This window comes from Panthera uncia (genome assembly GCF_023721935.1).
Source record: "Panthera uncia isolate 11264 chromosome E2 unlocalized genomic scaffold, Puncia_PCG_1.0 HiC_scaffold_19, whole genome shotgun sequence".
Classification (NCBI taxonomy): domain Eukaryota; kingdom Metazoa; phylum Chordata; class Mammalia; order Carnivora; family Felidae; genus Panthera; species Panthera uncia.
This window is the reverse complement of record NW_026057588.1, coordinates 7,038,292-7,051,712: the sequence shown is the minus strand read 5'-3', so window position 1 is coordinate 7,051,712 and position 13,421 is coordinate 7,038,292. Positions and strand designations below refer to the sequence as shown.

The window sequence follows — 13,421 nt, the reverse complement described above, 5'->3', positions numbered from 1 at the left end:
GAGGTGCCTAGATCTGGGCGTGGCGGCGGCCACTCTGTGACGTCAGACGCCCGTGGCGGGCGCTAGTGCGCAGGCGCAAGGAACTGGCGCAGGCGCATGGGAGGCGCCGGGCTCACTCCCGCCCCTGGCCTGGTGGGAAGGGGTGAAAATGGCGGCGGCCGGCGCTGTGGCTACTCGGCTGCTCCTGCTCCTGCTGATGGCGGCAGCAGCCCCCAGCCGCGCGCGGGGCAGCGGCTGCCGGTCCGGGACCGCTCTGCGGGGGGTGAGTGCTCATTAACCCTGACGGGGAGCGGGGCTGACGGAAATCCTGGGTCTCGGGTGTTTACATCGGGTAAGGTGGGAACGAGGCATTGCAGGGCCAGGAGAGAGGAAGAGGTGAAAGTGAGAGTATAGTTAGGAAGGCTCTAGCTCGTGAACATACACGAGTGGGCGGGCCTCGGATGGACTCTTGGTGCCTGGACTTTGGGTGGTTTGAAAACGAGGATTCGCCGTTGGGGCCAGAACCTCAAGTTAACGCTCAACACCACTAGGGATCCGCAGTCTTAAATATGCAGGAGGAGGTGTGGCTCGGGTGGAATCTTGGCGAATCAGACATAGGGGCGGCTAAAACGAAACCGTTAGAAGGGCTCTGGAGTGATTGGACCGGAGTCCTGTTCCTGAATATGCATGAGAAGGGCGGGATCTTGAGTTCCAGGATTAAAATCTGGACACGGGTTTGCGAAGGTGTGAGGGCTGCGTAGGTGCAAGGGCGTAAGGTGGGGGATGCAAAGGTAGGAGACATTTGAACTTAGAGGAATGGATGGCGTGGAATTTTTTTTTTTTTAAGTTTATTTATTTCGAAAGAGAGAGACAACGAGCACGGGAGGTGCAGAGAGAGAGGAGACAGAAGATCTGAAGCGAGCTATCAGCGCCAGCCGGATGTGGGGCTGGAACTCACAAACCAGGAGATCGGGACCGAGCTGAAGCCCCAGGGCTTAATCCCCTGAGCCAGCCAGGCACCCCCAGAGGGCGTGGTCTCTTGTATGTACTTGATAAGGGTCGGAATTCCGGAGGCATGGTGGCTATTGTGGCTGTTAAAGGCAAAAAAGGGGCCACTTGAATATTAGGTTGGGAAGCAAGCGCAGGTATCCTTTAACTCATGAATGTTTATGATGCTAGGTGTGAAAGTGACCTGGAGATAGTTGCCTTAGAAGCAAGGTTACGCTTGTTTGCAGGCTCTAGTTTTCTGGGGATGGTCCAGATCATGAATTTTCATGAAAGGGGCGGTTCCCAGTGGAATCGTGGACAAGTGTCAATGTTTGGAAAAGAGTATGAAAGTAAGGTTCCTTCCTCAGCCTGCATCTGTCCCGGGGTCCGTGGTCTTGCCCTGCTGAGGGCTCTGATTGTCCTCACCGGGGGACCTCTCTCTCACCTGCAGGCGGGGGCAGAAGGTCGAGAGGGTGAGGGCTGTGGCACCGTGGGGCTGCTGCTGGAGCACTCATTTGAGATCGGTGAGTCTAGCAACGTTCCTTGTCTCGGCACTTACCTGGTGCCAGGTGAAGTCAACAACGTGGGTCTGGTGCCACCCAGTGTGAGACATGCCATCCATTTACTACCAGCTTTGCCCCTAGGAGTGTGTTTGGATTATTCTGGGGGAGGTTGGGGCAGGGAGGGCACGAGAGAGTAAGAACTCTACCTTTGGATACTCCCTCACCTGTAAAGTAAATCCTAGTTTCAGAAAGGCCAGTGCAGCAGTAATAACCTCAGAGCAGACTTTTCAGACCAGTCACCTTGTGCCCTGCATTCGTGGCTAGATGTTCTGCATGTATTCACTCAAAAGTGCTCTCAGCAGTCATGCAACGCAGCGGGCGTTAGGGATAGCCCCGTTTTCCAGAAGGGGAAACTGAGGTTCAAAGGGGCATCGCATAAGGTCCTTTTGTAAGTGAATGGCAGAGCCAGGACCTGCTCTACAGCCCAGCTTAAACTACTGGGATTCAGGCATTCAGATTCCCAGAGCACAGATGTCAGTGCAGCCCGGAGGTCTGAGGTCCCAAACTCTGGAACACTTGTTTGAAACACTGAACCTGGGACCCTCTGCACTCCTCCTGACTTGGTCCCTGGCATCTGCCCGGAAAAGCCCCACGGACCGTTAGCCGACATGGCCTAACGGTTGGAAGCCCCTCTATTTTATAGTGAAAGAACTGAGGCTCAGAGAGATCAGGTGACTGCCCGGCAAGGCAGAGGCAGGGCTTAGGAGCTGTTGTGTTCACACGTCTGCTGTGGACTGCCCTGTGAGATAGGAGAGCAGGACTTGGTGGGGGGTGTCCCCACGTTGCAGGTGGGAAGATGAGGGCGGGGCGCTCAGGAGGGAGAAGCAACCTGGTCACTGCGAGGATTGAAGGTTGAAGCGGTCGCTGAGCCCTGACTCCCCACAGATGACAGTGCCCACTTTCGGAAGCGAGGCTCACTGCTCTGGAACCAGCAGGATGGCACTTTGTCCCTGTCACAGCGGCAGCTCAATGAGGAGGAGCGGGGCCGGCTCCGGGTGAGGAGGGGACCTGGGGCTCTGCTGGGATACGGGGGACGTGTGCCTTGGAGCACGAGACACGTGCTGCAGGGCCTCTGCCCGGACCATTCCTTGTACCCAGTACATCCTCTTCCCCTAAGTTTAATATAGTTAGCTCCTCTCGCCTTTCCAGATTCAACCAAGACGCTTTGCAGTCAGCTAGGAGGAGATTTGCTTGGGAGGAGAAAGAGATTCCTGTAAGAACCGAAGGTTAACGCAAGAATGTGATTTCTGCCGTAGCCTGCTTCATGGCCTCCTCGAGGGCCGGGCTCCTTCCAGACGTGGCTCAGTCCTCCCTAGAGATGGGGCAGGGAGGTGCAGCAGGCCAGAGAAAGAGAAGAGGGTGGGGGTGGGGGGGGGCAGAGGGAACAGCCGTCTTTTAGGGAAAGCTCACAAAAGCTGCCACAGTCCGCTTCCATTCTGTCCCTTTGGCCAGGTGCAGTGGCAAGGGAGGCTGGGGACGGCAGGTTTCATTCTGGGCAGGCACGTGCCCTCCCTGTGGGAGATGGTGCACTGCCGCCAGCCTTCCTGTATGGCGCCCACGTGATTGTTTGTCGCAGCTGCCTCCCAAGAGACTTTCTTGCTCGTGCGATTGGGGAGTCCACATATGGGGTGGGCCAAGGGGCAGCTGGATCCAGGTGTGGGAAGAGTGTCCTTGGGACTCACTCCATCAGTGGGCTGGGCTCTACTCCCCTTGACGTGGTTTCTCCCCCAGGTGGAGCGCCCAGTGGCTCCTGGCCTCACCCACCAGCAGGGCCTCACCCACCAGCAGTATGAGGGTCACTCCTGGGTCAGGGATTGGGGAGTGCTGGCTGAGCGAGACTGGAGAAGGGTCCCCCGGGCCCAATGGTAGTCCCGGCCTGGCTGGGGCCAGGCGCTGTCCCTCTCACTGCCACCCTCCTCTGCCCTGCAGGATGTGGCGGCCTTGAATGGCTTATACCGTGTCCGGGTCCCTCAGCGCCCTGGGGCCCCTGACGGCCCAGAAGCCGGTGGCTACGTCTCCTCCTTTGTCCCCGCGGTGAGTCAGTGATGAGGACCATCCTCGCTCCTCCCACTTGCCCCAGCCTGGCTTCCACCGTTTGTTGCCCCAGCGTTTATGGACAGGGAAGACTCAGGCCTGGCCTTGCTCTCAAGGGTCTCCTGGGCTGGAGGGGGACAGTCCCGGTGGTGGGCGCTTTGATGGGGCAGCACAGGGCCTAATGGGGAAGTTGTCACGCTTGGGCTTGTGCCCGAGGGTGGAGGGAACCACGAAGGGCTTTGAAAGATCTTTCTGGGCCCCGTGAGAGGGGCTGGAGGCTCGGGGGTCTTGGCGCGGGCAAGGTCTGGTGGCGACCCTCCCCTCCCTGCCCCCCCCTAGTGCTCCCTGGTGGAGTCGCACCTGTCGGACCAGCTGATGCTGCACGTGGATGTGGCTGGCAACGTGGTGGGTGTGTCGGTGGTGACACACCCCGGGGGCTGCAGGGGCCACGAAGTAGAAGATGTGGACCTGGAGCTGTTTAACACTTCTGTGCAGCTACAGCCACCAGCCACCGCCCCAGGGTGAGGACGGCAGGGTGTGGGTGCCCCAGGGTGTGGGAGCTCCAGGGTGTGGTGCCCCAGGGTGCAGTTGCTCCAGGATGTGGGTGCCCCAGGGTGCGGGTGCCCCAGGGTGCGGGTGCCCCAGGGTGCGGGTGCCCCAGGGTGCGGGTGCGCAGGGTACAGGTGCAGGGCACGGCATGCACAGCATTGTCTCCGTCCTGCTGCCGCCTTTGCTGCCGGTGTCCTTGTGGGCTGAGCCCAGCCCCTTACCCTGTCTCCTCCTTGGCCCGCCCCTAGTCCTGAGACAGCTGCCTTCATTGAGCGTCTGGAGATGGAACAGGCCCAGAAGGCCAAGAACCCCCAGGAACAGAAGTCCTTTTTCGCCAAATATGTGAGTGGAGCTCTGCCTGCCCCTCTCCCTCCCATCCTGAGTCCCCCTCTGCCCTTCTCTCCCCTGTGGCCCTTGGCCTGTTCCTCATTTTCCAGGCCTCCTGTGCACGGGGCTCGCTTGTTGCCTCTGGGCATGCCCCCCTGGCACCTGGGCTGAGCCCAAGGCCCGGCCGGACCAGGTGAGGACCGTGGAGCCGTGCGCCCTGCCTCTGCCTGTGTCTGCTCCTGGCAGCGGTCACGGGACATCCGGTCTCCGCAGATGGGCCGGCCCAGAGCCGGGCAGTGCTGGGAAGCAGGGATGGCCCCTCAAGCTGGGGGCAGGTGCGGTGCTGGTCTTGAGCAGAGACAGGCCCGTCTGCAGGAAGTGCAGTGTGGAGGGCTGTGGCCAGGCCGGGGTCTGTTCTGGGAGGAGCCTGGGACGAGGCCTGAGCCGGGCCGGTGTTAACAGGGCGGGAGGCAGGGATTTCAGCGGAATGGGAAGATCGGGAAAAGAGAAGGTGGGTGCTGGGACGCCAGCGGCTTTGCGAAGGGGCACTTCAGGGAGGCAGGGCTATGGGTGTTGGTGTGCAGGAGGCTGGTCTGGAGCTGGAGAGGGACCCGGCTTGTGCTGCCGGGCTGGGGCGGGTGGGAGGAACTGAGGGCACCGAGGGCGGAAGGCTCGTCCCACAAGGCCAGGGCGGGGGACGGCGGAGGCCACTGTGGGTGGGGAATGCCAAGCCCTACCGCCCTGAATAGGGTGCCGGTGAGGGGGCCTCCATTAGTTTGCCAGTAGGTCCTGACCTCAGGGCAGCCTGACAGCTGAACTGCGGGGAAACTGAGGCACAGAGAGGCCGAGGGCCCGCTGCCCCAGCTCTGCTCTCCCCAGTGGCCACAGGACCCCATGGCCACCCCTAGCCCTGACCTGTACCCCCTCCCTCCCCAGTGGCACCTCATCCTCGGGGGGGCCGTGTTGCTCACAGCCCTGCGTCCTGCCGCCCCGGGGCCCACGCCGCCGCCGCAGGAGGCCTGAGTGAGGACTGAGCCCCCTCCCGCCTCCACCCTCCCTGCACCCCATCTGCCCTCCCCCAACCTGTAGTGATGTAGGGGACCCGGGCCCCCTTCCCTCACGTGGCCTCCCCTCACTCCGGCGCCCCCACCTTCCCTGCCCTGGGGGAACGCTGCTCATACTCAATTCTCTTGTTTCTGTGTCTCTGTCTGTCTGTCTGTCATCCTTTCTGGCCCACAGTGGATGTACATCATTCCCGTCGTCCTGTTCCTCATGATGTCAGGAGCGCCGGACGCTGGGGGCCAGGGAGGGGGCGGCGGCGGGGGTGGTGGTGGGGGCAGTGGCCGCTGAGGGGCCTGTCAGCACCCTGGTCCTCTGTCATCCAGGCAACTCCCTTCTTGCCCAGAGTGCCCGTGTCCTTGGTTGTCCGAAGGATTTGCCAGCCCATCCCGTGTCCGTCCCGTGAGGATGGGAGGACGTCCCCTCCCCAGGAGTCCTTTCCCTCTGGTCCTTGCTGTTTCTGTGGCTGGGGGCTACCTTCTGGTGCACTCCGCCTTCCCCTGTGGCCCCTCTGCAGCCGCAAAGGCTTCCCGTGCCCACAGCGTGCAGCTTGAGCTTCTGGGCCAGCTCTGACCTTGTGTTTGTCCCCCCGTTTCCGCCCCGAGCCTCACAGTTTGGGAACATGCCGAGTTCTCTCCAGCCTCTGTGCCTTTGTTCGTAGTCTTCTCGTCCTGCCTGTCCCAGGCTGGGCTAGATGGTCCCCCTAACTTGTCTGACACTGGATTGGGCCATGTGCTTCCCACCTGTCTGCCCTGAGGGGCCTGGCGCAGAGCAGGTGTGGGCTGGCCAGGGGTCCCCTCCCCAGCCCCCCCCCCCCAGGCTCCGTTCCTCCCAGCAGCCCCACCTTGGTCCTCCCAGCAGCCCCGCCTTGGGATCCTCCCCCGGCCTTTATCTGCCCATGGCCCTGAGCAGTTTAGGCTGCTTTGTCAGGATGCCAGGCCTTCGGTAAGCTTTGGGGCATGAAGAAATTATGTTAGAAGTGAAAACAAAACTAATACTTAGTGGAGTCGAGGGCCGGATGATGTAAATAGAACCCGTTTCCCTGTCCGGAATGTCTTCCCTGTCTGGGCACTGGGAGGCCACTGCCTGGCTTTGCTGTTGATCACCCCCTCCCTTTGTCTATTTAAAAACATTCAAAAGTATATTGAAATACATCCGAGTTTTAAAAAACAACTCAGCAGCCGAATGCAACCGTCGATTTGGTTCCAAGGAAATCCCAGTGCCCAGGCTTTACTGAATTTCCGCCGTTCACTGTACGTTATTATCCCGAAACACACACGAATGGCTCGCGGGGCTGCCGTAACGGCTGTGCGACGCTCCACGGTGTCGTATGGCTGTTGATTAAACTGTTCCCCAAATGTTCCACATGCAGCTTCCTGCTCAGTGTGGTTAATAAATAGCAGTGTTATCCAGGCTCTCTTTGGTGAGTTTGAATTCTTTTCCCGGGGACTCAGAACTAAAAGTGGAATCTCTACGGCAGATCGGAGACACTTTTATGGAAAGGGGACGCACTCGTGTGGCTCTGCTGGCGAAACGACATAAAAGGGGTGTGGTGGGCGGTTGTTCCCCCCAAATGCTCTTTTTAAAAAAGATTTTTTTTTAATGTTTATTTATTTTTGAGAGAGAGCAGGGGTAGGGGCAGAGAGAGATGTTTATTTAAAAACACTAAAAAAATGTCTGACGACAGAGAGCCCAATGTGGGGCTCAGACTCACGAGCCACGAGGTCATGGCCTGAGCTGAGGTCTGACGCTTAACCGACTGAGCTACCCAGGTGCCCCTTTTGTGGCTTTTAATATATAAAAAAAATTTTTTTAATGTATGTTTATTTTTGAGAGAGAGAGAGCATGAGCGGGGGAAGGGCAGAGAGAGGGAGACACAGAATCCAAAGCAGGCTCCGGGCTCTGAGCTGTCAGCACAGAGCCCAATGCGGGGCTCGAACTCACAAACCGTGAGATCGTGACCTGAGCCAAAGTCGGCGCTTAACCGAAGGAACCACCCAGGCGCCCTTGTGGCTTTTAATACATAGGGCAGTGTCCCCGAGTTATTCTAACCTGGCATTTCTTTCTCCACCAGCATGTGCCAGCATGTCTCATGTTTCTCCTGTCTGTGTTTCATATGACCTCTAAGATTGCCCTGGTAGTGTTTACTGGTGCTTTCTTGGACAGGGTTCAGACTCCGAGTCCTTAACCCTTTGTCTCATTTGCAGGTGCATTCTTGCCCCAGGTGTTTGTTGGACCATTTTGTAATTTTTAAAAATGTTTTATTTATTTTTGAGAGACAGGGTACGAGCAGGAGCAGGGCAGAGAGAGAAGGAGACACAGAGTCTGAAGCAGGCTGCAGGCTCTGAGCTGTCAGCACACAGCCGGACGCGGGACTCGAACTTGTGAACCGTGAGATAATGCCTGAGCCGAAGTCGGATGCTTAGCCGACTGAGCCACTCAAGCGCCCCCCATTTTGTAACTTTTTAGTGGATTGAGATTGAGATCTTCATCGATCTGATTACTTTCTTTTTCTCTAGGGGTTTTTTGATCACTCTGGAGCCAGCAGAGTTAATCTGTGGTATATTCCAGTCAACGTCTGAGCTAGTTTAGGCTCCTTGGGGTTCTGTCCACATTAAACTTTCCTAATTCTTGCTTGTCCCCGGAGAGTTCATTTACTATTTCATCTTATCAGGGTATCCGGGATAGAGCCCAGAACTCAACATAGGATCCAAAGCAAAGGGCCTTGCGCTCACCCCAGCCTGGTACCCGTTCCCCTTCCTGGGGGGCCGCCCGCATCTTCGGTCTCCTGTGCACTGCTTTGGAGATACTCTCTACGTAACCACGCGAATGTGTATGTAAATCGTCTTACAAAGTGTGTTGCTCTAGTGTTTTCCTCCCCTTTAAACCAGAGAGGTTTCCATCTTGGATGCAGAGTGCATGGCTGGCTTGGGGTTGAATTCATGGGCCCCTCGTGGATGGACCTTTGGGTGGTTTCACGCAGCACTCCAGGAATCCCCACGTGCCTGCCTCATTTTGGGCACATGCACGCGTGTCCGCAGGACACGCTCCCAGGTGGGGACTCGCCGGGGGCGGTCTCAGCCACCTCCTCCCTGTCACACTGGAGCTCTTCTTGCTGACTGTCCTCAAGCCCACCTCCAGTTCAGACCCCCTTCCTGGTCTCCAGACCCAGAGTGTCCTCTCGGGGACCTCTGAGAGTCACCGCCACCTGTCTGCCCCCAGTCAGAGCTCCTGCAGGAATCCGTACGCAGGCGTGCGGTGCCGCCACCTACCTGACCTCACAGACCAGAGCGCTGCTGTGCCCTACTCTGCTGTTCCTCCCTGCCTCACCCCTTCTCTGTCCCCATGGCCCCAGCCCTGGCCGCCTCCTCCCTGGCCTCATGAGGGGATTTCTGACACCAGGGCTGTCCTCGCTTCTCCCCCGCTCTTAGCCTCTCCGCGGCTCCCCAGCACCCTCGGGACAAAGTCCCAGGGCCTCTGCCTTGCCTTTGAGGCCCAGTAGCTTTTGTTCTATTCCTCCTTTTCAGCCTCATTGATGAGCACCCCCCAGCCCTAACAGGTGAGTCCCTCAAATACCACCGGCCAGGCCGGAGGCACCCTCCACCCCCTCATAGCCTCAACCCCATTCTGTCCTCCCCCTCTCTCTCTGCCCCTGAGGAGCCCACTCTCTCCCTCCTCTGGCCTCCTGTCCTCTGGTCTGAGATGGGAGGGCACCTGCTACGTAAGTGCTCAATAGAGGGGTTGCCTCCCTCCTGGGTTTCCTGCCTCGCCCTCTGGATGCCCCTCTTTGCCCCCAAGATGTTACCTGCTCCCTGGCGTGTAGGAAACCCCTTTCCCACTCCAGGGTTTCATATTGTCATTTAGATACGCTTAGGACAGCGTTGTAGGACAGGCACTCTTGAAATCTGTAAGGCTGGGGCGCCTGGGTGGCTCAGTCTGTTAAGCATCTGACTTTGGCTCAGGTCATGATCTTGCTGGGTGTGGGTTCGAGCCCCACGTTGGGCCCTGTGCTGACAGCTCAGAGCCTGGAGCCTGCTTCGGATTCTGTGCCTCCCTTTCTTTCTGCCCCTCCCCCCGCTGGTGCTCTGTCTCTCTCAAAAATAAATAAAAACATAAAAAAGATAGAAATAAAATCTATAAGGCTAATAATTTAAGTATTTTAAAGACTCTCCTATGGCAGATTATGCCTTGTAGCAGGTACTTTGGGAAACAGTTCTGTAGCCTCCATTATTTAACCCAGTGAGCATCGGGGCCGCTTACTGGGGCCTCTCTAGCTGTCAGTCATTCTCCTTTGCTGGCACCCACCTTCCATCTCAGCAGGACACAATGGTGTCCTTACAGGGGAAAACTCAACGTGGCCCAATTCCTAGAAACAGGCCGCCAAGCAACTTTCCTTTGTTTCTCCGGGAAGAGTCATGCTTGTATTTCCATGGCAACGCGGAAAGAACCCACCCATGGAATGACTTGAAAACGTGAAGGGTGGAGGTTTCAGTTGAAAACCAAAGAGCTTGCTGGGTATGATGTTTCCATATTGACCAGGAGTAAAAATTTTCACATTTTTACAGAATTTTGCAAATTTCCCGTCTCCCCTCCCCCCACCCCTCCCCCCAAGCATTCCAGTCCCTGCAGGGTTTTTTTGTTTTTGTGTTCTTCGCGGCCATTCACGGTGCCTAATCCAGCCGGGTTGCAGTTCCGTCCTTTATCAGTAGGCGGCGATAAAAGGTTTCGCGCCGCCAGAGAATACCTCCCAGGCCCATAGGATACTCCGCCGGATACTCTGGGGAGGTCGGGCCCACGTGGCCCCTCTCCACGAAGAGAAGTGCCCTGCAGGGGGTGCTGTTGGCCCTTTGGGAAGGCCGGCGTCCCCACGAAGCCTCTGTCCTAGCAGATGCTGATCTTCGGGAACACCGGTGCCTACGTTCTCATCCGTGAAATGGGAGTCGGGTGAGGTCCTCCCACGCTCCATGTCGCCTGAGGAAGAGAGGACTGTGGGGGGTTGGGGAGGGGAACGGGGCAGAAAGGAGGCAGCCTCCTTCCCACCATGCTCACCAAGCCCACCAGGGATCAGCACAGTGGGGAAGGAGCAGGGTGGCCCAGCCAGTCCCTGCCCTGCCACTTACATGCTGTGGTCTCCAGGCAACTCACTCCCGGTCTCTGAGCCAGCTCCTCGTTTCCTCCTTCCTGGGCCAGGGCCAGGCCTCCTTCCTCCGGGCAGTGTCCAGGGTCCAGGACAGACAGAAAAGAAAGAGAAAAAGGGTGTCACACATGCCCTTGCACCTCGGGGGGCCGCAGGCTTCGCAGCCCTGCTTCGGGCCGTCCAGCCTCTTGCCACGAACGCGGCACCGATCCCCAGGTGGATGTCAGCTCAAGACTTCAGGCAGGGAGACGGGAGAGGAGCTCAGGGCCCCTGCGGGGGGCTGGGCGTGGAGGGGCCTCCCGGGAGACAAGGCTCAGAGGAAAGGAGGCCAGTGCGAGGGGAGAAGTCTGGGAGGGGAGAGAGAGAGAAGCAGCAGATTCAGAGAGGAGAGAGAGGAAAAGAGGGAGAGAGATTGAAGGGGTGGGGAGAGAAGGGATGGAAGCCAGCAGGAGAGGGGAGCCAGGAGGAAAGAAGGGAAGAGAAAGCGCAGGGGGAAACACACGAAATGAGGAGGGGTACGAGGAAGGGAGACCGAGAAGACAGGCTGGGGGGAGGCCCTGAGAGAGAGGCGGAGAGGGGAGACGGTGGCGGGGAGAACGACGTCTGGGGAAGGAGAAGGAGGGAGAGAGGTGAAGGGAGAGAGTCGGCAGTGGAAGGGAACGCACGGGAGAAGACGGGCGGAGGCCGAAGACGGTCCGGGAGAGCAGGGGAGGGCGCGGAGCGGAGGAGCGAACCGGGAGCCGCGAGGCCAGACGGGGTAAGAAGGCAGAGACGCAGGGCGGGGAGAGCGGAAGGGGACGGGGAGGAACGGGGACAGCGACAGAAGGAGGGAGAGCTCGGCCAGGGCCGCGATGAGAAGGGCAAGGCGGAGCAGGACAGGGAGGAGAGCAGGCAGAGGAACGGGGGAGAGCGGACGGGAACTGAGACAAGAACAAGGGGGACCCGAGTGTGGAGAGCGAGCGAGCGAGCGAGCAGGCGGGATAGAGCGGGGCGGAGGAGGAGAGAGGCCGAGAAAGGAGGGGTGTGAGCGAGGGGCGGGGAGTGCCAGGCGCGCGTGGAGCCCCGGAGGGGGTGGGGAGGTGAGAGGAGGGAGTGGAAGAAAAAGGATGGGGAGGAGAGAGCACAAAGCCGCGCTGAGAAGAGTGAGGGGGGCAGTGAGGGGCGGCTGGGGAGCGGGAGGGGGAGGGGAAGGGATGGGGGGAGGGAGCGGGGGTCGGAAACACTGGCGGGGGGAGGGGGCCCCCCCGCAGGGGCCGGGGCGCGCACGCGCACAGGTAGACGCGCGCGGACGCAGAGGCACAGGCGAGCGCACACAGACAGGCGCGTGCGCGCGCACGGGCCGGCCCTGATGGGCGCGCGCGCGCGCGCAGACTGGCAGGGGCAGGCACGCTCACTCCCCGAAGCCGAGGCCGGGGCCGGGGTCGGGTGGGGTGGGGTGGGGTGGGGTGGGGTGGGGTGGGGGCCCGGCCGAGGAAAGGCGACCGGAGACCGAGGTCACACCCCGCCGCGGAGACGCCTCTCCCTCCTCGGCGCCCGGCCGCCACGCCGCGGGCGCTTCTGTCACGGAAGAAGTGTCACAGGAGACGAAGAAGTGACAGCCGGGAACACCGACAGCCCGGAGCCCACGGCGTGCGGAAGGAGCCGGGTGATGAAGGGGGCCGAAGGAACGACAGAGCCGGAGCCAGAGAAGAGGCAAGGGAGGCTGTGTCGCCTCCTGAGAGACGGGGCCCTTCCGGGTCGCCGGCAGTGTCCCCCGGCCCCGGGCGCGCGAGGAGCTGGAGACCGGCGGGCTGGCGGTCCCGGGACGTGACCTGACTGTCGCGAAATGGGACACCCAAACCACGGGGCTGTCTGTTCGGGGGCAGGAGACGGGTGTCACCAGCTCGTGGGGGAACCCGGCCGGGGGCCTCCCCGCTGTCGGAGGTGGCAGGGGGCCGGGGGCGCGGCCGGGGACCTGGGGGGAGGGGCAGATGTGGGGCCGAGAGACCGACGGACGCGACGGGATGAGGGAGACCCTCGGGGACGACACCAGGGGGAGAAATGGAGAAGGAAAATGTTGGGGGGAGGGCGTGGAGGGGGTAGAGACGCAAGGGCGGAGGACCCGGGCCGGGGGGGGGGGGGGGGGGGGGGGGGGGGGGGGGATAGGAGACCCCATGGAGGGACGGTGGGGGGACAGAATCGGCGTGTGAGAGAGGACCCGAAGCCGGGAGACGGGGAGGGGAGCAGGGACTGGCAGGTGGAAAGCAGGACAGTGCTCCCCGAGCACAACCCGAAGAACGGGAGGTTGGCGTGAGAAGCAGATACAAGGAAAAGAAGCTGGAAGCGAAGGAGACAGGAGTAGAGGAAGAGGAGAGGCGCGCAGAGAAGCGGAGGGAAGTGGGGGACCTGCCACACGGGGCCCCCAGAGCGGCCCCTCCTGTCCTGGGCGCTGCTGTGTGGATGCCACCTCCGTCCCCGTCGCCACCGCCTGGAGGGCAAAGGGAGGGGGCAGACGAGGGGGCGGAGTGAAGCGCGGCGGGGAGGAGGGTATGGGGTGGGCTTGAAGTCCTGAGGGATGGAGAGAATCTTCCGGAGAGGGTGAGAGCCGCGGGGCAGGGAGCCAGCCAGGGGGGGGTTGGGGGGGGGAGGGTGAAGAAGGACAGGAGCTTCGGTTCAGAATTGGGGGAGGGGTGTGTGTGACATAAAGAGTAACTCTGAGGAGCACGATGAGAGGCATAAAGAAAACCTGCGTGGGGGTGTGGGGGGAGGCCCAGCTGGGGACGGAAGGGAGAGGGGGAGGCGGCGGA

The 13,421-nt window shown here is 60.3% G+C and overlaps 1 protein-coding gene across 3 annotated transcripts; it reads left to right on the top strand.

The window, feature by feature from the left end:
• The first annotated feature begins 86 nt into the window (after nucleotides 1-86).
• Nucleotides 87-6,913, top strand: EMC10 (ER membrane protein complex subunit 10). 3 transcript variants are annotated; one of them, XM_049622024.1, is made up of 8 exons: nucleotides 87-262; nucleotides 1,418-1,490; nucleotides 2,415-2,524; nucleotides 3,459-3,563; nucleotides 3,903-4,084; nucleotides 4,361-4,454; nucleotides 5,376-5,462; nucleotides 5,679-5,764. In XM_049622024.1, exons 1-7 carry the CDS (start codon nucleotides 149-151, stop codon nucleotides 5,460-5,462), a joined length of 765 nt encoding a protein of 254 aa, XP_049477981.1. In that variant the 5' UTR covers nucleotides 87-148; the 3' UTR covers nucleotides 5,679-5,764. The 3 variants fall into 3 exon arrangements, with proteins under 3 accessions (XP_049477981.1, XP_049477979.1, XP_049477980.1); XM_049622022.1 differs by lacking the exon at nucleotides 5,376-5,462 and having other exon boundaries at nucleotides 5,679-6,913; XM_049622023.1 differs by lacking the exon at nucleotides 5,679-5,764 and having other exon boundaries at nucleotides 5,376-5,670.
• The last annotated feature ends 6,508 nt before the right edge of the window (nucleotides 6,914-13,421 follow it).